Raw genomic sequence first — 25,103 nt, 5'->3', positions numbered from 1 at the left:
ACTCTAGTGAGTACCAGAAGGGCTTGTGGCAAAAACTGGGGCCGAAGCCCCAGAGGTATGCACTGGATATACACCACAGTGGTTAGACCTAGGATTTCCTACAAGCCCATAGTGTGGTGGAAGAAGGTAGAACAGCAGGTTGCAGCTAAGGAGCTTGCTAAGGTGCAGAGACTGGCCTGCTTAGCCGTAACAGGCAGAATTAGCAGCACACCAACTGCTGGGATGGAAGCCATGCTGGACATACCCCCACTACACCTTTGGGTCAAGATGGAGGCAGCAGCTGATGCATACAGACTTAAAACTGATAAAAACTGGATCTCATTGGGATATCCAGAATCACACACTAAGACAGTGAGTGAGGTAAATATAGAAATGGCTGGGGTAATGCTGGCTGACTATATAACAACTCCAAACTGTTTCAACAAGCCTTACAATATAATAAATAATTGGAAGCAGGGAGCAATGGGAAAAACCAGTTCGACACTGTATCGGGGACACTGTTTGGTTCACCGATGGGTCGAAATCAGACCCAATGACTGTAGCATCTACATCTATTCAGCCAGCCAGGCAGCCCTGAAATCATTGGCAGCTCCTGCAACGAGATCTAAGATTGTTGCAGAATGCCACAGGGCTCTGGTGGAGCTAGGGGCATGCAATAGGGTAAACCTAGTGTGGGTCCATGGCCACTCAGGGATCTGTGGCAATGAACAAGCTGACAGATTGACCATGTTGGGGCAACATCTCCAGTCATTGAACCGGAACCTGACCTGACAATCACCAAGGCTACGATGAAACTAGAACTATGAAACTGGCTTAGGAAACATCACGTAGAATACTATAAACAAAAACATGGTAAGGTAATGATGCCTAGGCCGTATTTTAAAAGAAGCTCTGTAATCCTGGGATTGAACAGGAAAGAGATGAAACTCATGACCGGACTGATGACCGGCCATGGGAATTTCAAAAACACCTACATACAATGGGTATAACGGAAGAAGACCCTAAATGTAGGATCTGTGATGAGGGTGAAGAAACTGCATCACACCTAATCTTCGAATGCATGGCATTGTACAGCAAGATATATAGAATTTTTGGGACAACTAGACCTGAAGAAATTTTGTCTAACAAAAAACTGGTAAAGGGACTCCTTGCACTACTTAAGGGCATTGGTTGGCTTTACTAGATATACAGGGAGTGATACTGCACAATAAACTCGGTTTTGGTGTGGGTTAGACCAAAGCTGTTTGAGCTTCCCAGTCAAAATCAAATCAATGTTCCTCTGCTGCAGCTCCCATTCCACCACATGTTTTGCCATGAAATAGCTGGCAATTTCAGGGCCATATGCTCAGCTCCTTGCTGAATTCCCCTCCTCACCCAGCCATCTGATGCCTCCTGGAATGTTCAGCATGACACTGTGCATTAAACCATCACTACCCATGGGCCCTGGTTTTCTGCCGCACCCACTCCCTCCCCATTCACAAGCACAAAATTACACAAAGGGAGTTCGAAGAGCTGCTCACCACCAGCATACTTCACCCTTCCAAAAGCCATTGGACCTAAGCATCTCACCTCGCTCCCAACAATGACAGTTCCTGGCACCCTTGCAGTGATTACCACAGACTCAATGCCCACACCATTCCTAACCATTATCCTGTCTCACTCATCTGTACCTACAATGACGCCATCTTGGGAACTACTATCTTTAGTAAAATAGATTGCACTAAAGCCTACACACGAACTCCAGTCCCCCAGGCGGACACTGAGAAAACAGCCATAATCACACCTTTCAGCCCGTTCGTAGTGCACTCATGACATTCGGCCTCTGCAATGATGCACAAACTTGGCAGCGATTTTTGGACAACATTCTGCAGGGCACACCAACCTGCTCTTCCAACTTTGATGATATACTCATCAACTCCTGGGACCATACTGACCACCACCAACGCTACACAAACTTTCTTCTCACCTGCAGAAAGCTGGAGTGAGTTTCGACATCGCAAAATTCATTTTCAGGGCGAGCGAGGTCAAATTTCTCAGATACTTAGTCCCTGCCACCGGCTCCTGCCCCCTACCTGGAACAGTACAGGAAGTAGTGAACGTTCCACACCCTACTGCATTCAAAGGCCTCCGGCGTTACATTGGCATGGTCAATTTTTTCCGTCAAGATCCTAAGGATACTGCTACCACCCAACAGCCCATTACTAAAGCACTCTGTGATGATAAAAACAAAGGGAACAAACTGGTACCTTGGACCCACACCATGATCAACAGCTTTGAAAAAATAAAAAGGGAGCTCACTATTGGCGGTCTGTTGGCCCACCCCACCCAAGTGACACCTGCACAATATTGGCAAATGTGGGCCAGACAGCTATTGGGGCCATCCTACAGCAATGCATGGATGTTTGGCAACCGCTCATGTTCTTTTTGTTTAAGATCTCCGATGCACAATGTCACTGGAGCACATAAAACCACATGCTGCTTGCAGTCAATGAAGCCATCCAATGTTTCCGACCTTGAAATCAGGGGCGCATTTTTACAATCTTTACATATCACCACCCCCTCGCCTTCGGTTTCTACAGGAAAAACATACACCAGATCTCACCCTCATAGTTTAGGCTACAGGAGTACATTTCATTACTGAAATCTAGCATGTTGCCAGCATTAATAACATTGTAGCAGATTACCTTAGCCACTCCTGCGCCATCACCCAACACTTAGATTACAATGCCCTGGTCGCTGCTCAAGAGGGAGACCTGGACCTAACTAACACCCTTTAGAATGCTGACTCTAGCCTCAATCTTCAGCTAAGATATATACCCAGCTCCTACCATAAAATTTTGTGTGACATTCTCATGGATTCTTCACAACCTGACACTTCTAATGATCACACCTGGCCTTTTCTCCCACTCACCTTCCAAAAACAGCATTTGAGCATGTCTGTAGCTTCACACTACCAGGTATCTGCACTTCTGCCATCATTATGAAACAAAGTTTTGTCTGCTGGGCATTCAATGTGATGGCAGCAACTGGTCCCAGTTCTGTATACCATGCCAGCAAGCCAAGGCTGGATGGCAAATTCAGTACCCCACGGTTGCCTTTCCCCTCATACATCATCAGTTCATGCACGTACACTTCAACATTGTCAGCCCACTACCCTCCTCCATGGTTGTCAATATCTGTGAACAATTACTGACCGATTTATGTACTGGCCGGAGACCATCTCCCTGTCTGACATTTCAGCCAAAATTGTGGCTTTAGCCTTCATTCAGACCTGGGTCTCCCACTTTGGATGGCCCCATGACATCAATACGGATCTTGGGTGCCAGTTCATCTCTGCCCGCTTCCAATCTCTGACAGCCACCTATGGCTCTAATTTCCAGCAAACCACCAGCTCCCACCCTGCAGATAATGGCATGGTGGAGCGATTCCTCCATACACTTAAAGCCACCCTTACATGTTATTCTTCTGCATGGTCTGCTGCCCTACTCTGCTGCCCTACCCCTGGTACTTCTAAGCCTGTGGTTTGCACATAAAACCGACCTACAAACTACTGCTGCTGAGATTGTGTACAGACATACCCATCATTCCCGGTGATTTTTTGGAAGCAACCCCATTTCCTCCTGCGGCATCATGCCAGGTTATCCTTAATTAGCTCCAAACGCCCCTCTGCACTGTTGGCACAAGTATTTTCCTCTCAGAGGGGGGAAATTTGTGGCGACTCCTTCCGCTCACCACGACTTGTAGCAGCGACGATGTGCTGCGCTGACCAAAACCCAGCAAAGCTTCTGCTAGCCGAGGTACCACCACATCTTCCAAGCACCCTAGCTGGTCACTTTCACGGCAGGTAGACCTCCGAATGCCATATTCTCCATGGGCCATACACACCAAACTGTCATTCAACCAGCCTCTGCTTCCACTTCTATGAGGTAACATCTGGCTGTGCTCTCAGCAACCTGCCCTGCACAATGCCATGTGGTTCATATCACTAGCTGCATTCACGTTTCATGTTTTCCTGTAGTCCAGTTAACAAGAGAAGTGCTACCGTGTCTTTCACATTGCCTTCCCGAGCTGCATTTCTTCAAGGGACTTCCTTTGACTGAGACTGTACAAAGTCTGATGCCAGATGCCCAGTTCATCCCCCCTGTTATCAGCACCTGGATTACTGAGTGCAGTGTAGTTTACTTCAGTGGGTGCTAGAAGTACCAGTCAGGTTTATTACCATTTCATCCCCAGCCATTTTGGCACCCGTTTACCGCCAAGCGCACCACTGAAATTAGTTTTCTCCCTGCATGTGCTGGCTTCCTTGAGTGCCAATTGAGTCCGTATAACTCTCAAACTTCCCCTTTTTCCCCATGAATACATAGGACTTATGTACGAGCGTCACTCCAACGAAACCATGCGTTAACATTCCCCTTCTCAGTGCTTACCTTCTCGCACCTCAAGACAACATCAAAAAAATACTGTAAACTGTATAGTAGCTCACCCTGTTCAAAGACTCCTCCATGAGCTAGGGCCCCCTTGATTAAGAGATTGTAACCCACTAAATTTTAGAAATAAATACCTCACAAACCAGCTCACGTCTCTCTTTCAGAATGTCTCATTATTTATTGTTTGTTCTTACTAATTAGTGTCCCTTCTATATACATGTTTGCCCTTAGGAGAACAGAAGGGAACCTTTAAATAGTTCCTTTACAGTCTTTGGTATTAGGTAAATAGTACTAATCAAATTCATATTATGGTACCTGCAACATAGGTTCCATTACAGAAAAAAAGTATTTAAATATGCTTGCAATAATAAATAAACAAGCAGACAAATAAGAATCTAAGAATATACCCAACTATTACAGGTACATGGTTTTTATTCATCATGGTTCACGAAATCCTATACAGTTTAGAATGGCCCTTGCAATAGAACAGCCTTAAGCACTTTTTAAACAAGAGTTCATCGTCCACTAGATAATTTATGAAGGGAAGGCATTAAAAATCTTATAGCCATTAAAATTGGATCACTGAAATTGACCACACTCAGTTTTGCATGCTCACTGTGGATATCTTCTTTTCTTCTAGATCATGACTGTCATATGCACTACTGGGTATTTAAAAAAAACTTTTCTCTTACAAAACAGGTAAGTGACAATACATGTTGTGCAACAGATGTTACTTTGTGGCCCTTGAAAAGATTTCTGCATGAGGTTGAAGGGTGGATCTCCCCCCCCGCCCCCCATAATTGTTTCTGTTTACACAGTACATTTCTAGCCAATGCCAGATTTCTGCAAAAGACTATTCCAGGGGCCATAATGGCATGAAAATAACCACAATTGGCTGCTTTATTAATTTCTATATTTCTATATGAGCAAACAATGCGTAAAGCACATGTTAAAGGAAACAATCCTTTGCACACATCTAGCATGTGAATGGTCAGTTTAGTTAGCTATCAATATGTAAATCCAGGTATTTTAAGTATCCACCCTTGTTTGTTTGCTGGTTGTCATGTCTTTCTCCTATTTCTTTATCCTTAAAGGTTGTGTGAAACTGAATAAAGATTATTTCACTGTAATTAATAGACTGACCATTTGTGTTAAACAAGTTCACAATAACAAATTTATCATCTGAAACGTCAAGTTTATTTAATGAATCATCAGTAACATCTTAGTGTCACCAACAAAGATGATATATTTACAATATTCAGTATAAAGAGGTAGGTTTTTAATAAAAATAACAAAAAGCAGGTGACCTATAACTGAGCCCTGAGACACTTCACCTGTGGTGGTACCCCGTTATGATGAAGCTGGAACACCTTCTCCACTATCCAATAGATCTTTCTGCTTTCTTTTAGAAAAGTATGAATCAAGCAACTATCATGCTGCACCACTGGTACCTAGATACTTAGTTTTGTTTAATAACATTGGTGATGGATACAGTCAAAAGCTTTTGTTAGGGTACAAAATATTTCAGCCATCTTCAATTTTTTATTGTGGACACCAGACAGGTTGCCAGCAAATGCAAATGTTTCATTTTCTGTTTCTGAAATACAAACTTATGTTTGGTGATTATACTATGACCCCCAAGGTGTTTAATACTCCTGGCATGCATTAGTTTCTCTAAAACGTAAAATTCATGAGCAGTGAGACTGGCCAACAGTCAGCAGTATCTGGCTTCTTCTTCTTCTTCGGCACTACAGCCCTTGGTAGGCCTTGGCCTTCTCAACAATCTTCCTCCATATCTCTCTGTTCTCAGCTGTTTTCTTCCATCCACAGATCCCTATCTTGGCAAAGTCAGCCAGCACATCATCCATCCAGCTAGCTCTTGGTCTACCATTCCTTCTGTTGGAATACAATCTGGCATTCATTATTCATTTTGGCATCCTGTCTTCCATCATCCTCTCCATATGTCCTAACCAATGTATTCTTTGAGATTTGATAAATTTCACTATATCTCTCCCTTGTATAAGTTCTTGTATTGCATGGTTGTATACCACTCTCCAGCCTTCTGCCTCTCTCCAGACCCATAGATTTTTCTTAGGACTTTCCTTTCAAATTTTCCCAAATGAAATTTACTTTTCTCTGCTCATTTACTTTGTTTATGGTGAGGAAATGTCCATCATGATCAGAGGGGTGATTTAAAATACTTTTGACAGTTATATTATTATATCTATCCTTATCTATAACCGTGTTAACTACTAAAGTGCCATACTGGAACTGGCTATTACTTTAGTTAGAGAGTCTACCATTGAAGTTTTAAGAGCACAGGTGTTCATGGTCTATGAGGTTTGTAATATCTGTTAAGAAGTTCATATTAAGTTACCCGTTACAATAAATGAAGCAGTTTTTCTAGACAAGTGTGATAAGAATGATACACTGGATGTCAGAAAATCATTACAATTTCCAGCTGGTACCCTGCAAATCGAGAACACAACTGTCGCAGTATCTGCTGTTCTCTCGGTGCAACACACCTCACAGTAGTGTTCAGCACAGTTTTTCCTTTAATCTAGAGATCTACATACTATATTATTTCTAGCAAAAATTGCAACTTCACCAATTCCCTATATTATATCTTCAATAATAAGCAACTAAACTAAAGTTTTCAGTCTGTAACATGTGAATTCCGTTTGTAGTATTATGAGCAGAAACGTGGTACATCAAGTTCACTTCCACATTCTTCATCTTTTAGATGTATTACCATTCTGCTTCTGGCACTTGAGGCTCCTTTTGAATACACAATGGAGATCATTTGGCACCCCCACCCCCTGGAGCTCACACCATCTGCTAATGTAATGTGGCCCCTATTAGTGGACTCAACATCAAATAACAAGGCTTAGTAGTAGAGGCTTATTGGCAGTTGTAAGATGATTCTTATCAAAACTGATGGATGGCTAATATGACACTCAGATTCCTATCAGTTAAATATTAAGCTGTCCATTAGGACAAATGGCCACTGTCAAACCATGGCCAAGAGAAAACTAGACAACTCTGTGGCATAACATGCCGCTGAGCATAACATGCTTGATTTCAATGGCTTCTTCACTACCTGAGCCATCTGGATCCTCCCCTCCATCACCAGCTTCTCTGAACTGTGCAGATGGTAGTTACCCTTACATTAATCATCCCAACCTCAAATTATGGTAACATGCTGTCTACACACCCTCCACCCAACAGTTTCCATCCCCCCGGTCTCTGGCCTATCATCTTTCCACATTCTTGTCTCCCACCCTCTTTGTTTGCTGCCGTCTGCCAATGCACCCACCCATCTCTCCCTGCTCCTCTCCTTTTTTGCTCCATTTTCCTCGCCTCCCTGCCCCATAGCCTCCTGACACTGCGCCCGCTGGCATTCTAGGCCCTGCACACTTCACCTGACAGCGCTCCTCTCTCTCCCCCCACCTGTACACTGCTATCTGTTTCCCTTCCCCGCCCCCTCCAGATTGCTATTTCCATCCCATGTGATAGTTGCATCCTAGCCTGAGCTGCCGGAGTTGGCAGTTGTGTGCATGAGATGTGGTTCCTTGTGTAAATGAACGGGTTGTGTTTCCCTTTTACTGACAAAGGCCGTGGCCGAAAGCTTATGTGTATGTGTCTTTCAATTGTACCGGTCTGCAACATAAATTGACATCTTTACTATAAGTAGCAATCTATCTTTTCCTATATTCTTGTAAATATTAAGCAAACTATTTACGACTTGTATCATCACTGCCACAGAATTTAGGCTTTCCACACAGAATGTTGTGATTTAAGCAGCCACATACTCTGACACACCGCAGAAAAATTCAGTTGTTGAAATTTTATCATTTAAATATTTTGCTACACGGATGATGAATTGATAGAGGGCATTTTCAGTGGAAAGGGGCCCTTACAAATCAAGAGCTGTTTCTGATGGGAAACCCCTGCAGCGACATTACCTCCATATAGCTCCCAATATGCACTGCCCAGTGAACTGAACATGACCTCTGGCACCATGTATATTACCAAGGCAACTTGTCACAATCTGTAAAATTACTGTAAAATTACATACTAAAAAAGCTGTGATAAAATAAAACCGGTTCATAATGAAGATAAATAGTGACAAGTGTTAACTGGAGAACCATTCAAAATGTCTACATCAGCAGCTCACCATACAGTGGAAACGCTAAGTCGTATACAGGCACAACAAAAGAACAAAAGACTGCTTGTGTGTGTGTGTGTGTGTGTGTGTGTGTGTGTGTGTGTGTCTAATTCAGAAGAAGGCTTTTTGGCTGAAAGCTTACTTGTCCAGCAGTCTTTTTGTTGTGCCTGTCAGCGACTCAACATTCCCAATGTGTGGTGAGTAGCTATCTATCCTTTTAATAATATTGTCATTATTCCATCCTGGCTTTTCCATTGTGTGTTTCTGTCAGCTTTCCTCCTCAGATACCATGTATGGCCACTCTTGTCTTTATATTTACTGGTCCTAGAATAAACTAATATTAGTTCATATTGACCTAGCTGTATCCGTTACATTTAAGTTATTTCCAAGTAGTGCTCAGGTCATACAGCAAAAGTGGACACAAAGTTTATAAGTGTCAGGCTTTTCAAAAAGTTTTTACATTACATGCTGCTGCCCAAATTTCTGTACATTAAATTTCAAGAAATTAGACTTACTTGAGAGTGTTTTGTACAAGGAAGCCTGCTACAATACCCATTGTAGTCGGTAAACTTGCAGCACATACTCCCTCACGTTTCAATGTCTTTTCATCAATGTTGGATGCAACAACAAGAGGTGGTGCACACTGAAAAAGAAGGTTTTATTAAAACTTAATTTTAAAAAATTAAATTTAAATTATGAAACAACAACAGTGAAAGATATTTTTAGGATTTCCAATTGATATGTGAATATTCTTGCTCATATGGTATACCTGCAGTAATCTTGGCTGTTTTTTCTTGTCTGAACTCCAATCAAATAGGACAGTTGGCAAAATATTGTGCATTCTGGTTCCATGACCAAACAGGCGTAAGTTATGATATCATGAAAAATTGAACAATCATATCAAGGTATATATTAGTATACTTGTATATTACTATACAAGTATATAATAGAGGGAAACATTCCACGTAGGAAAAATATATCTACTCCATAAAAAATTGTAGTTCTTATGCTGTGATATTACTTTCCATTGATGATCAGGTACACAGCTCATTAGCAAATTGGAAGTAAGAGCACCTTGTCTTTGCCTATCCCTCATGTTACGATGCAGCAAATATTTTAATTTCCATAATGGTTATAGTTTCTACAAACACAGACCACATTTGTATGTTATCAACCTAAACTGGTGTACCAATGTGTTTTCCGTCAGTCCTCAGGGTGTTAAAGGTAACTGGCCTGACACACATCATTTTACTAATAGTGACATGAGGACAGAAAACCATGGATTGTGTCATATCTGACACTACAGACACAGATGTAGAGATGGAGTGTATCCACAAGATAGTCTCAGAGATGGACTTGTATATTCAGTATGAGTATTCACATCCCTAATATGGGTGGTTTTTGCAGCAAGCCTTGCAAACATAGGAATGGATCATGTGGACCAATCAATGTGTGCCTATCCAGTATAAATCTGCTGACCCTGCAAAACTCCAGGAAAGACCCATGTTTACTTGCATGTGCTTCAAAGCTATACTAACTGAAAAAGACTACGACTAAGATGACTGCTACTGACTTTGACTTGATCTGGTTCCCAGAAAATAATTGTGGAAAAATGATGACACAATGAAATTTTTTGGACAAGTCTCAGTATAAGGGATGGGAATAAAATGGAAACTGGATCCTTCTATCGCCCACCAGTCTCATCTCCTGGTGTAACCAAAAACTTTAGAGAAAACCTCAGTTCACTTGTACATAAGTTCCACAATCGCACAGTAATCAGTGGTGGAGACTTAAATTATCCAAAAATTAATTGGGAAAATTACAGTTTTGTTAGTGGTGGGCATGATAAGACATCCTATGAAACATTAGTAAATGCCTTCTCTGAAAACTACCTAGAACAGATAAGAACCCCACTCATGATAAAAATATGTTGCACCTAATGGCAGCAAATAGATCTGACCTCTTTGAGAATGTCCACATTGAAACTGGTATCAGTGAACGTTACATGGTTGCAGTAAAACAGATTACCAAAGTACATAGGACAACTAAAACAAGCAGAAAGGTATGTATGTTCAGTTAGTTGGATAAAGGACCAGTAGTGTCATACCTCAGTGAGGAACTTGAAACTTTCAGAACAGGGCAGGAGCATGTAGAGGAACTATGGCTTAGGATTAAAAGAATAGTTGAACATGCACTGAATAGATTTGTACCCATTAGAACAGTTCATAATGGGAGGGAACTTCCACGGTATACAGTCACTGTAAGGAAACTGCATGATTGGTGTAAAACAAAGTGTAGGGCTGTAGATAGAGAGATGCTGAATGAAATACGTTCGGCTGCCAAGAGAGCAATGTGTGATGCCTTCAATGACTGCTGTAGCAGAATGTTGTCAAATGATATTTCACAAAATCCAAAGAAATTCTGATCATATGTAAAGGCTGTTATTGGCACCAAATTTAGTGTCCAGTCCCTAATGAATGAGACAGGAACTGAAATCGAAGATAGTAAAGCAAAAGCTGAAATGCCCCAGGAGAATTGCCTCAATTTAATCCTCATACCACTGAAAAGATCAATGAAATAAGCATTAGCATAAGTGGTGCTGAGAAGCAGCTGAAATTGTTAAAACTGAGCAAAGCTTCAGGGCCCAATGGAATCCCTATCACATTTTATTCTGAATCTGTGGCTCAGTTAGCACAACTAACTATAATCTGTCACAGATCCCTCAAACAACAAACCATATCTTGTTGTTGGAAACATGCAAAGGTCACACCCGTCTACAAGAAGGGTAGCAGAATTGATCCACAAAACTAACATCCAATATCCTTGACATCGATTTCTTGTAAAGTCTTAGAATACATCCTGAGCTCAAACTTAATGAGGTATTTTGAATAGAATGACCTTCTCAATGCCAACCAGCATGGATTTTGAAAACATTGATCATGTGAAGCCCAGATCCCACTTTTCTCACATGAGATACTGAAAAAAATTGGATAAAAGTAGTCAGGCAGATAAAGTATTTCTTGATTTCTGAAAAGCATTTGTCTTATGCTTACTGTCAAAAGTACAATCACATGGGGTTTTGTAGTGGCACATGTTGCTGTAAAGCATAGCAACATGTCTTACTTTCCTTTTACTAGACCAATGAAAGATGTGCATGTGAAAAATGTGGCTTTAACTAGTAGAAATGTTAAGAGCATCTTCTTTACCCGGGTTTGTTGGAATTTATGTGCAGATATGAGAAAGAAAAATGTGGGCATGGCACTGAAAGCAATGACGGATGTGTAATTTGTACTGGGCAGTAAGGGATCACTTGCACTTTGGAGCCATGCTTTGTGGATGCTTTGGACTCCAAAGAAGAAAGGGGCACGATGAGAATGGTCAACCACTAAAGAAAAATGAATGTTGTGATAAAGGCTCAATGCTACGCTATCTTGACTTAAGTACAAACTTACGGTTTTGGTCAAGCAGTGAAGCATTATGTATGAACATGTTATCTGAAAAGCTTTGTTAATTTGTGGTGTGCGTACTGTAAGACCTTCGGTACACACACCATCAGATTATTTGACTTGGCGCTCTAACGAAGCAGGCGAGTGTCAGCAATATGTCTCGTGGTCTTATCGTGGCGTGTTTATCTTCTGCCGTTAGGTCAGACGATAAAAATGCCACTTGCACGCTTAGAGTAGCAGACTGACGGTGACCAACTTTAAACAGAACTTGATTAATTTTCAAACACATTTATTAAAATAATAACAAGCATAAAAATAACTTAACTTGGTCCTGGATGCTATTTACAATTGACAATCTGAAGTTCCTTTGGTCTTGGTGCGTTAATCTTATTCTCACATATCTCTGATACTTGACAAAGTGTCTATACATTTATCTTCATGTCTACGCACACGAATATGGTAATCTTATTAGGTGCAGACTGAAACTTGACTATAGACTGGTGCAGACAAATGCAGACTGATGCAGACTGACTAATCGGAGGACTGTACACTTGTTATAATACCTCGCGCGTTCAGGTATCCTGCGCGAGTGTGATCCGCGAGGAGAAAAGGTTCTACGTTAGCAGCAATCTCATTGGCTGCGTTACATATTAATACGCGGATCGGCGGAAGCAGAATTTGGTCCGTCTCTATGACAGCGCCATCTCGTACAGCGGAGACGGACGAGCGCTACGCTTGCGCTGTTGCGCTTAGCGGGGCGCGCTCTAGTGGGAAAGTTGTGTACACGCTGACTACATGGAACTATGTACACAACATAATTATTAGTTGTTGCGAGCTGCAAACTTATTTGATTATGGAAGAATTATGGAAACTGTGTTCTGTGATTTTGTACCGTACTGTTTAAATGTAGATGCTCTTTTATAGCCCTCACCCATCTGCAATTGAAAAACAAATCAGCGGTAAGATACATGGCACTGCATAGCAAGACCACAGCATCAAGAGAAAACAAGACAGTGACTGGGAAATTCAGAAAAGAAGGTAACTGTTATTACAGGAAACGGGTTGAGACTTGGCATATCGTAATATATCAACCACTTAAAATCAACACACAACAAGAAAAACACTTCAGTATCAAGTGAAATTTGTGACTGGATTGAGGACTTCTTGGTAGGGAGGATGCAACATGTTATCTTCGATGGAAAGTCACCGTCAGAAGTAGAAGTAACTTCAGGTGTGCTCCTAGGGAAGTGTGTTGGGACCCTTGCTGTTCATGATGTATATCAATGACCTTGAAGACAATAATAATAGTAAGCTCAGACTTTTTCCAGATGGTGCAGTTATATATGGTGAAGTACTGTCTGAAATAAGCTACATAAATATTCAGTCAGATCTTCGTAAGATTTCAATATGGTGTAAAGACTGATGACTTGCTTTAAATGTTCAGAAATGTAAAATTTTGCACTTCACAAAATCAAAAAATGTAGTATCTTATGACTATAATATCAGTGAGTCAGTGTTGGAATTGGCTAACTCATATAAATACCTCCGTGTAACACATTGTAGGGATATGAAACGGAATGATCACATAGGCTCAGTTGTGGGTAAAGCAAGTGGTAGACTTCAGTTTTTTGGTAGAATACTGTGGAAGTGCAGTCAGTTTACAAAGGTGATTGCATACAAATCACTCCTGCGATCGGTTCTGGACTCATATGTTTTGGCAGGGACCCAGTCGCATCGGGTGAATTGTCGAGAGACGCAGATTGTCGTGGCGACGTCGGTGTCCTGGCTGGGGTTGCCCAGTCAGCCATGTGCAAGCGCAACTGGTTGCAATGATGTGCAGAGGCCCTCCCCTACAAAGACATCAGTGACGACCAAACCTGCCTGCCCAGACAGCCATCCTGGGCTGGAAATGGGATGACGGCTGCATAGGTTGGCACCCCTAGCTGGGCCACAGGAGTGTCCAGGGTTGACAACTGTGGTGCAGTTTGGTGCGGCTGAACCAACAGGAAGACAGAAATTGATCCAAGGCAATGTAGGACAGAGACTGAGTCACATACTTTTTCTTTTGTGTTTTGAATGTTGTAACTAACCTTTCTGCCTCACTGTTGGACTGCGGGTGGAAGGGCAGGGCTAAAATGTGGCAAATCCTGTGGGTGTCACAGGAGGCAACAGACTCCTGTGACACAATCTGAGGGCCACCATTATCAGAGACCAACGTTGTCGAAAGTCGTTCAATGGAAAAAATTTTCAACATGGTTGCCACGGTGGCAGAGACTGAAGTTGACGGGTAAGGAACAACATATGAGAACAGAGAGAATGAATCAATTATTGTTAGCATGTATGCATTAAAGAATGGACCATCGAAATTGACGTGGAGACGGTCCCAGGCCTGCGAAGGTTGTGGCCATGGAGACAATACTAACCAACAGGGAGCTTAGCAAAAAGTTCATCAGGGCATGGCAAGGGATACGTGTCAATGATACAGAGCATTGACAGAAACTTTCAAATCACTGCAAAGGCATAACTGTCCTACTGGCTTCTTGACAATGACTAAGGGGATAGCCCATTAGCTGGATACAATTGGTTGGACAACCCTGGAGGCCATGAGGCAGTTGAGCTCTGCCTTGACCCAGTCACAGAGCACCAGTGGCACTGGGCGAGACCGAAATAAACGGGTCTGGCTGAAGATTTCATGGTGATGTGGGCTTTGAAATTATTGGTACAACCAAAACCTGCGGAAAATTCTGAGTATAAAGAGTCGAGTTGTGTACATGGCACTTGATCAGAGACGACATTAACTTCACTGGAAATAGTAAACCCCAAAAGGTTAAACGGTTCCAAACCAAACAAATTTTTTGTGTGTGCATTGTTCACCACCAGACAATTCTGTTGATGAACCATTGATTTATATGTAACTGGGATCAAGAAACTACCTAATATCCGAATGCTTTGTTTATTGCAGGTGACTAATGTATCTGACACTGGCACTAAAGGGGGAGAACTCGAGTCCATATACGTTTGCAAGTTGAGTAACGGCATGACAGCACAGTGTTGACTTGTACGTGCAAAATCTTTTGACAGACCTTCACATCAATGAAAAGCTTACTGGGTGCAATGGAGATTGACGATACAGAATTGACATCCATGTCAGCGTCTGCAACAGGCTGTCAGAATTTTGTGGTACAAACAGGAGCAATGTGGCCCATTTTGTTGCACTGGCAACCAAGTGCCCACCGCTTAGTACAGTCTGGCCTACAGTTAGCGAAAAAACACAATGGACAAGAGGGAAGCATGGAGCACTTGAGTTGTTGTTCATTACTGGGCTTGCTGTGCTGCTGCTGTGGCCATGGCTGCCGCAGTAAGTTGGGCCAGCCGCCGTGATCATTTGCTCGCTAGCAGACCACTGCCACAATATCATCCCATGTGAATTGTCTGACAAATGGTGGGGGGAAGTGGGCTGAACTTCTGCAACCTCACACCATGATTTGATTTGATTCTGCAGTCCTTGAAACTTCAAACAATTGTGCAATAGTCAGAACATCGGAGAGGGAGAGTTTTCATACTGAAGGGCCCGCACACGGGCCTCACTATCAGGGGCAAACCGAATAATTGCATCCAAACCATTTGGCCAGCATATGACTCCTTACATACATCAGTGACAAAGAGATAATGACAGCTTAAACCTTGAAGCTCGGCAGCCCAAGTCCAATAGAAATGTTCTGGTTTCTTGCGAGACCAACAGAACTCAACTCAAGAGGCAATGATGTGCATCTGATTACAGTAGTAATTTGAAAGTAGGTCCCACTTGTTATCAAAAGAGAGTGAAGACGGATCCTCCAGGGTGACCAGTTGGGGAAGGAGCCGATACATGCGTGGTGACAACCAAGATAAAACGAAAACACGGCATAACACAACATCAGTCAATCCAAAAGCATGAAAATGCTGCTGCAACCATTTTTCATAAGCTTTCCATTCTTCGACAGGCTCATCTGAAGCCAGAATGATGGAGGCTAAAAGAGTGGGGTACCGACAGGGGACCCGAACTGGCCAAAAGAGAGGGAAGCATTTGTAATACCTGGGTTGGATTGTGTTGCACTGTGGTGAATTCCTCTTGCTGTTAAGTGAGATGCTGCAACGCTGCAGTAAGAACCTCTTGTTGTTCAACCATCTGGCATAAAAACTCTTCAGTAGCACCGTCAGACATCGTAGATGCAACCGAGGACCAACCACAGACTAAAAACTGCATGCAGAACAATCTCACACTCATCGTCACTTGTGTTGTAGCTTGGACACACAACACAACCAAGAATGTTAGTACAACTTTTAGACTGTGGCATGTACACCAATGGCCATAACATACACTGAACACAATAAGGCAAATGTATGCAAGCAGACATCGTAGATGCAACCGAGGACCAACCACAGACTAAAAACTGCATGGAGAACAATCTCACACTCGTTGTCACTTGTGTTGTAGCTTGGACACACAACACAACCAAGAATGTTAGTACAACTTTTAGACTGTGGCATGTACACCAATGGCCATAACATACACTGAACACAATAAGGCAAATGTATGCAAGCAGACATCGTAGATGCAACCGAGGACCAACCACAGACTAAAAACTGCATGGAGAACAATCTCACACTCGTTGTCACTTGTGTTGTAGCTTGGACACACAACATAACCAAGAATGTTAGTACAACTTTTAGACTGTGGCATGTACGCCAATGGCCATAACATACACTGAACACAATAAGGCAAATGTATGCAAGCAGTAATGACATGATAACTGAGCATGAGCATAGCACAGCAGGGTTTAAATTGGCACTAACCCATGGCTGGCTCTATTGCTCTTTTGTGGCACACTCTTGTGGCTGACAACACACTGCTAATGCACATGGCTTTCAAGTGTGTGTGTACATTACTTCACTATCTCCTCCCAAAATGTGGAAAGGAAAGAGTTTTCAGCAGAAGAGACTTGCTTCACTGTATTGAAGATTAAGTAGTGCTCATAACCTATAAGGTAGGTATTTTAGAGCCCATGTTTACTACACTTTTCTTGCTTTGAATGACTGTTGCCGTCGTATTCATGAATACTGACAATTCTTCCTGTGACACTCCTGTATTATGACCTCTTCAATGTTCTCATCTGAGGCCTGAGTGATGAAGTGCAAAGGAATGATGTCACTTCATTTGTGCCCTTTTCCACCATACATTCATTTGCCCGATGCAAGAACATGGATGTTGAACGAAAACATCAAAAGCTGCTGCTTGAAGTAAATGTAACTGACTGCTGTATGTGGCAGGGATACGTTTTTTTTTGCAAAATCTATGCAGATTACTACCTTCTCTTTGAGTTCCTTGCCTGCAGTTTCCTGGGGGAAGGGAAAGGGGGAGGGGTGGTAGATTGCATAAGAATTCCATTTGCTCTGTCTTCTCATGGCCAGATGAGTCATCACTGAGTTGTCTGCTTCTTTACCCTGGAAAATTGATTGATCTTGTTTTTCCCCTTACAGCACAACTTAAAAGGCTAATATCTTTGCAACTGCTTGGTTTTCCCCAGTTTTATCTTCTCAGCAGATGTACGATCAATCTGAATCAAGCTGTAGCGATAAAATGATTTTGAAAGAAAAGTCACTTACCTGGTTTTTTGCGCCTGACTATTCACATCTGTTATTTAAATAAATTATCAGAAGTACTTTGAAGGAAGAAAAGAGTATCACAAGAATGAGACACGAGAAAAAGAACTGCACTACCAAAGAAAAAGAGTGAAAACAATGTAAAAATTCTGTTTTATTCATTCTACTTCCCCATTCCACACAATTCTTTTTAAGAAACACAAGTAAAATGATAAAAGAAATCAGAAATACTTTATGGTTTCAGGTATTAATATCTCTTGACGGCTTTATGCCTACAAACAACCAGAACCCGTGGTTGTTTACTGATAATACAAGTCTGCAGATAACAGCAAAATGTATATAGCACCAGGTAAATCGTGAAACAAGGCATAACAGAATCAAATTGTCTCATTTCCCTTCAAAGCATGAAGTATAACTGTAACCTTCTTGTAAGAATTTTTGGTAATTCCTTCGAAGTGATTTCACAACACTATCAAAAACCTACCTTAGGATTTCTGGGTGAGGATTTGAATACTGCTCCTTCCAAATGTGAGGTCAATGCCTTAAATATTGCCATTTCATTCAGTGCCTTGAAAATAAGGTTAAGAGGTCAGTAGGATATCATCAGGCAGCTGTAATTAGCTGTGAGGCTCCACCAGTGTGTAGGAGTGCTGTTGCTTGTAATGGACCATGAAGTGTTTTATCACTCATTCTAAGACACACAGCAAAATGAAGTATGGCAACAACAATGGATGCTAGTGTTATTGCATCCGCTACTTTTCTTATCATTATAAGACTAGCAGTTGCTAGACATCAAAACTAACAAGCTGAAGTCTTCCAACTCCTAGCAAGTCAGAACTATGCAGCTGAGTGCTAAGGAAAACATTTGCAGACTGTTGAATAAAACTAAAACAGAACTTGCTAAAGCAGATATGCTTGATAAATGAACTATGGTGATAACTTTTGTGTGTTGCAGAAGACAGTTTCCTACCAAACTGATGAACCCAGGGAGGAATATTAGACAAGTGGAGCGGCAGCAGTGCTACTGTGGATATCATAAGAATTTCCAATTAAAACATATTAAATTCTTTAGAGAACTAGAGAGAAAATAAATTCCACTTACAGCAAAACATGCTGAACGGCCTGGTTCTACTAGCTGAATATGGCCTGACACAGCATTCTCTGATACTCCAGATTCAAACCATGTCTGGTTCAGTTCATTGCATGCAGTATTTATTGCCATGCGTGCTTCAAAATTATCCACACAACTAAGTACCAGGTCCACTGGTCCTCCAGACAAACCTCCGTGGCTGCAGAGAGAATTTTTGAATTAGTAGTTTATTATCAATACAAATTTGTCTTAGTTTCTTTCAACAGATAAATTTTCTACATGGAAAACACAAAAATATGAACATGTGAGTGCAATTTAGTTGTCTTTTTAAGTGTAACATACAACCATTATCTATTTGGCATAAAACAACTTTGATATGCAACACTAATTGTGATCAAACATCATCATATTAACATTTACCTTATTCTCTCCATAAAGTCTTGAAAGTTATCCACAGTAGTAACATTGTAGTCATAAGTTTATTGTGATAAAACAACATCATATTAACATTACCTTATTCTCTCCATAAAATCTTGAAAGTTATCCACAGTAGTAACATTGTAGTCATAAGTTTATTGTGATAAAACAACATCATATTAACATTACCTTATTCTCTCCATAAAATCTTGAAAGTTACCCACAGTAGTAACATTGTAGTTATAAGTTTCCATAACAACATCTGGGTTTATGAATGATAATGTCTTGGCAGCTGCATCAACTTTTGACAGACCAGCATGGTGAGGTTGAAAGAATAATCTGTTCATATTTGCCATCTCCACTTTGTCATAATCAAATAGTAGTAACTACACATAAGAAAACATCCATAAGTAATGACTAAAACGTATTATAAGATGTAAAAAGAAACACAATAATGTATATAACCTTGCCAATTCCACACCGTGTAAGCATTTCAGCTGTGACACTTCCAACACCGCCAATTCCAACCACAGCTACAGTAAAATCACGAATCTTCTCATAATTCTTTACAATACCCATGCGTTTAAGAGCCATTAATCGACTGGGGAAAAAGAAATGAACACTGTAAATACACAGCTGAGAGCTCCATTATTATTTGTAAGTTGTACCCACATGTGAAATCCCCCCCCCCCACACACACACACACACAAAACCTCCTTCCTTCATATAACAACAGTAAACATTCACAAATAGTAATAGCAATGAACAGTGCTTTCTTCCCTGTATTTACACTAGTACATACAATTAGGAAATATCTTATTCTGTGCATTAAACAGTAGCTGCTATCCATAAAAATTAAATGTCGATTATTGTAAATATTAAAGCTTGGCCTACGGGTAAGTTCAAAGAAATGTGGATCATAGACGTGTGCATATTCAGATTTTTATACGTAAAGATGCATAACAGTAGGAGTTTTAGATTCAAGGTATTGTTCTGAATGTACCTACAAAAGGATATCACACTTATTTAGATACTTGGTTGGTTAGTTTCTTGATTCACCGGTACATATAACAAATACATGTACTGATGAAAAACATGTCAATTCCCCACACTTTTATAGAACAACTTACCAATAATTTAAATGGGACTGGTTATAGATGAGGTACTTGTAGGTAAATTTGCAAAAGAATGAATAACAGAAGACATAAGTACAGACTATTTTGTACTCTGGCTAATCCCAATAATGACACTTTATGACTGGGGATTTCTGTGATGAAATTCTTATACCTATGTTTTAAAATCAGTTTATTATATATATTGCTAGGTAAATAATTTGGGAGTAAGAGAGACCATTCACCAAAAAGGAGAAGAGTTGAACTGTCAGCTGTTGAAAGGCACACACAACAGAGAAAGAAAACATGTTAGGTTTTGAAATAAAACATTCAATGAGGTACAGTACAAACACACACACACACACACACACACACACACACACACACACACACTTTTGTGCATCTATACTGCACCAGCTGCACACACAAAGCCAGGATTGCATTTTGACAAGTGAACTAGGGTGGGGTAGGTAGAGGGAAACAGAGGTCGTGGGCAGGAAGAGGGGGTTGCAGAAGGATAGGTAGTGGCTCTGAGGGAGGCAGCATGTTTGCTTGCTAGGAATGAGGGAGGGAGGTGTGGCAAGTACACAGGCTAGGCATGGGATACATGGGTACTACAATTGGTGAGGTGTGGCACACAATGACGTAGACGTGGAGGTGTGGATTGGGTGACAGGAAAAAGGAAGGGGAAATTGTTGGGTAGATGGTGTGAGGACAATTGTTTAGTGGAGATTGAGGCCAAGAAGGCTACGGAACTGAAGAAAGTGTTGCAAGAATCAAGTCCATCTGCGTAGTTCAGAAAATCTGGTGCTGGAGAGAAAGATGCAGATGGCACAGGTTGCAAAGCAGGCATTGAACTTGAGCCTGTTGTGCTTGCTGCTTGCAGTGGCACTGGCTGGTCAACTTTGTTTTTGAGCAGTCTCGTGATGGCCATTCATTCTGGTGGGTAGCTGGTTGGTTGTCATGCTGAGATAAAGAGCTGTGCATTGATTGCAGAGGAGTTGCCGCCTTAACAGGTGGCCCTAGCTCTGTTGGGACAGGATAGGTCTGTGGCAGGACTGGAGTAGGAAGTGCTTGATGGGTGTACTGAGCAGGTTTTGCTCTTGGGTCTTTCACAGCAATAAGGCACCCCTGTGACAAGGCGCTGGTAGTGGGAGTTGCATAGAGAAGGAACAGGATGTTTTGCAGGCTGGGTGGGTGATGGAATACCACTTTAGGAGAGGTGGGAAGGATCTTGAAAAGGATGTCCCTCATTTCTAGGAGTGATGATAAATAATCAAAGCCCTTGTGAAGGATATGGTTCAGTTGCTCCAGTCCAGGATGGTACTGGGTGATATGGGTGGTCCTCCTTTGTAGCTGATTCTTGAGGGTGGTGGGAGGATTACGGTTTGTGTGGATATGGAGCAAAAAATTTCTTTCTTAACTAAGTTTGGGGAGGGGGGGGGGTTGTGTTTTGCCTGCCTGTGAAGGCCCTTGCGACGGTTTCAGCATATTGGGAAAGGAAATTCTTGTCACTGCAGATGTGGTGTCCAAGGGTGGCCAGGCTATATGGGAGTGCTTTTTGGGTGGGAGGTATGAAAACTGTCAAAATGCAGGTACTTTTGGTCGTTAGTGGGCTTTATACTGATAGACTTGGGAATGGAGCCATCAGAGGTGGAGGTCAACATCCACGAAAATGACATGTTGCATTCAGGACCACCACGTGAAATGGATGGGAAATAAGGTGATGAGGTTATGGAGGAAGGATAGAGTGTCTTTCCTTTATGAAGATACCATCAATGACCCTGAACCACAGGAGGATTTTGGGGTTTTGGGTGGCTATGAAGGTTTCCTCTAGATGCAAATAAAAAAATGCTGTCGTGTGAAGGTGCCACACCTGGTGCCCATAGCTGTGCCATGTATTTGTTTATACACTTTCCCTTCAAAGGAGTAGTATTTGTGTGTGAGGATACAGTTAGTAAAGTGTAAGAGAAATGATGTAATGTGTTTGGAAGCTGAATGGGATAGGTCGCATTTAATAGTGGCAAGGCCTTGGGCATGAAGGATATTGGTGTGTAGGTAGGTGGCATCAACAGTAATGAGTAGGGATCCAGGAGGTAAAGGGGTAGGTTGGTGGAGAGATGGTGAAGGAAGTGGTTATTATCTTTGATGCAAGAGGTTAGGCTTTATGCAATTGATTGGAGGTGTTTGGCAATGAGGGTTGAAATTCTTTCAGTGGGGATACAACAACCAGCTACAATGGGGCATCCAGGATTGCTGGGTATGTGGATTTTGGGGAGCATGTAGAAGGTGGGTATTCGGGGTGTCATTGGGGTTATATTTATATTACCAGGTAAGTCACTGAAATGTTGTGCACAGTGTAATACGCTATGTTCAAGACTAAATCATGTTCAGTGCGAAGTGATAACAAGTTGTAGTTGAAATTTAATATTGCAGATCATTATAGTGACCATAAATGTACAACATTTGGCTAATGACAGTGCTTGAATACTAAATATGTTTCATATAAGTCTACAATGAATTTGTAATAATCTTCATAATAGCAATAACTTTTGTAAATATCAGTTTAAGTCAATACTAGCTGACTTAAAATCTGTATAGAGGAATAATTTTATTATTTCCACTACCAAACTGCATTCAATTATTTCTAACGTCAGTAGTATTTTAAATAATCTAAGACATTAGCGTATTACGAGTTAGACAGATCAGGCACTAGATCACCAGATTTTTTACTTCAGTGTTAGATTGTTAGATGACATACATTTTATTCTCCTCCCCTGCCCCCCCCCCCCAAAAAAACCAGACTGCTCCAGGAAATTCAGTTTTTTTGCTCGAAAACAATAAATCAGGTTGAGTTGGTTTCCCTGGCACTGCCATGACAAGCAGTCCAGAATTTGTGTGCCAGTTTGTCCAATTTATTGGCCTCTGATTTAGGGAGCACCACAGCCTTTGTAACAAAGTATGTCAGAGTCATCTCACTCATAGTATTTCTCAGCCTTGTTCTCCCTCTCATTGAGATGTTAAGATTGAACTAGATAGCCTACAAGAACAACAGGTTGTCCTTCACATATAATCTAGAAAGTGGACAGAACCTCCATAGTGATTTCCAAACTGAATGGCTTCATTGAAATTGGATCAAATACTTTAGTCACACACTCTTGTAATGTCTACACATTGTCGATGGGTTGGACTTACATCAATGCCTTCAAATGTCACCACAACCAGGTACCTAGAGGATTTGGATCCAGTGAATGGGAAAGCAGTGCTACCAGGCCACACTGACCAACCCATATCCCATGAAATGTTTTGGTGAGGTACTGCCACATCGTGCAAAAACCACAGCTGTCATCTTTCTTCAAGGGTAGCATTCTCCAATAGTGCTGGTAATTCAATGTGCAGAAATCAGTGATACATAGCACCTGTTAATCTGTTTGGTAAGGTGCATGGTCCCATGCCTCTGTTACTGAGAATCTTGCCCACATAATAACAATGAAGTGCTCCTGATGCCTCACCTGCAGGATTGCTCGACAATTTGCATCTGTCCATATGTGTGCAATGTGGTAATTTGCTATGCCATCTCTTGTGAATATTGTGTCATCTGTACATAAAATGCAGGCTTGGACTACATATCTTCAGAAATGTGTTGTAGAAGCCATAATCGGGCATGGTGGTCTGCCAACTAAAGAGCTTGCATGCATTGCATATGACAGGGATAAAGCAACTGCTCATGCAGAACTGACAAAGAGTATGGCTGATACCTCCAATAACTCCAGTTCTTTAACACATTTCAGGATCACGATCTATATTTCATAATACCTGCTCCTCCATCTCCAGTAGGTGAACTGTGTGAGACCTACCACAGTTTATTGTCCTTGCTGTGAAAGATCCAGTGTCTGCAAGTTGCTGAAACTGTCTGCTGAATGTTGTTGCAGATGGAATAGCGTATAGTGGATGTTGTTCATTTCACCAGCCTGGTGATTACTACCATCAGTTAATCCATAACATAATGTCACGTCTGTCATTTTTCTTGTGGAATAGTGTGCCTTCACTGCACTGGTCACACTATGGTTTGTTTACACTACACAGAATCACTAAGGTTGTTCTGCTAACAAAGTGCTTGGGCAACAAAATCTTTACTGACTGCTGTAGCAGATAACTGTACTGCTATGACTGGTATCAGCCCCACAATAAGTGTCTTGCAAATTACAATCATTCAGACCTGTGCAATAAATTGCATCACAATGCAGTTATGCACATATTGACGAAGGGGCATTAGCCACAATTTATGAGGTCCAGAAATCCAATTCGTACTTCAATTAAATGCAATGCCATCTAGTGACTGACCAAAGACCTTTTACTATCACTTAGCCCTCAAAATGCTCTTCCAGACGAAATGACAAAATGCTTTAAATGCTGGGTGCTCTTTTCCTACAAATACTAATATCAAATATGATACAAATCTACTGTTTGCCACACCATTGCTGATGCTCCCTTTCAACTTCCTGTGAATCCTAACCCCACCCCTGTTAAATAAGTAGTAATCTGTTCCTATCTACACTTCCCACTATCAGCTGTAGTCACCTCTGAAACTGTCAAAAATCCAAAGCTGTGCAATATCTCATTGGGAGCACAGAGGCTTGCCTAAACAAAAATAACCTTGAGCAAGCTAACTCTACAGGTGTTACTTCTCTCTCTGTCACTGGCTGTCTCTTGATCAAGAAATAATTCTTCCACCATGTGCCATTGGGGGACTAATCACATGAAAACATCGGCTTCCTATCAAGTCTACTGGTTAGCCAT

The 25,103-nt window shown here is 41.5% G+C and overlaps 1 protein-coding gene across 1 annotated transcript in view; it reads right to left on the bottom strand.

The window, feature by feature from the left end:
* LOC126262749 (ubiquitin-like modifier-activating enzyme 5) overlaps positions 1–25,103 on the bottom strand; it is a 105,862-nt gene that overhangs the window by 63,863 nt on the left and 16,896 nt on the right. The window contains exons 2-5 of the mRNA XM_049959563.1: positions 19,657–19,792; positions 19,381–19,577; positions 18,787–18,973; positions 9,111–9,238 (exon numbers count right to left, since the gene is read on the bottom strand). Of these exons, the coding sequence (XP_049815520.1) occupies positions 9,111–9,238; positions 18,787–18,973; positions 19,381–19,577; positions 19,657–19,792 (648 nt within the window). The remainder of the gene's footprint in view (positions 1–9,110; positions 9,239–18,786; positions 18,974–19,380; positions 19,578–19,656; positions 19,793–25,103) is intronic.

The sequence above is a fragment of the Schistocerca nitens genome, chromosome 1, assembly GCF_023898315.1.
Source record: "Schistocerca nitens isolate TAMUIC-IGC-003100 chromosome 1, iqSchNite1.1, whole genome shotgun sequence".
Classification (NCBI taxonomy): domain Eukaryota; kingdom Metazoa; phylum Arthropoda; class Insecta; order Orthoptera; family Acrididae; genus Schistocerca; species Schistocerca nitens.
The sequence above is the reverse complement of the archived record's forward strand: the minus strand, read 5'-3'. Positions and strand labels throughout refer to the sequence as shown.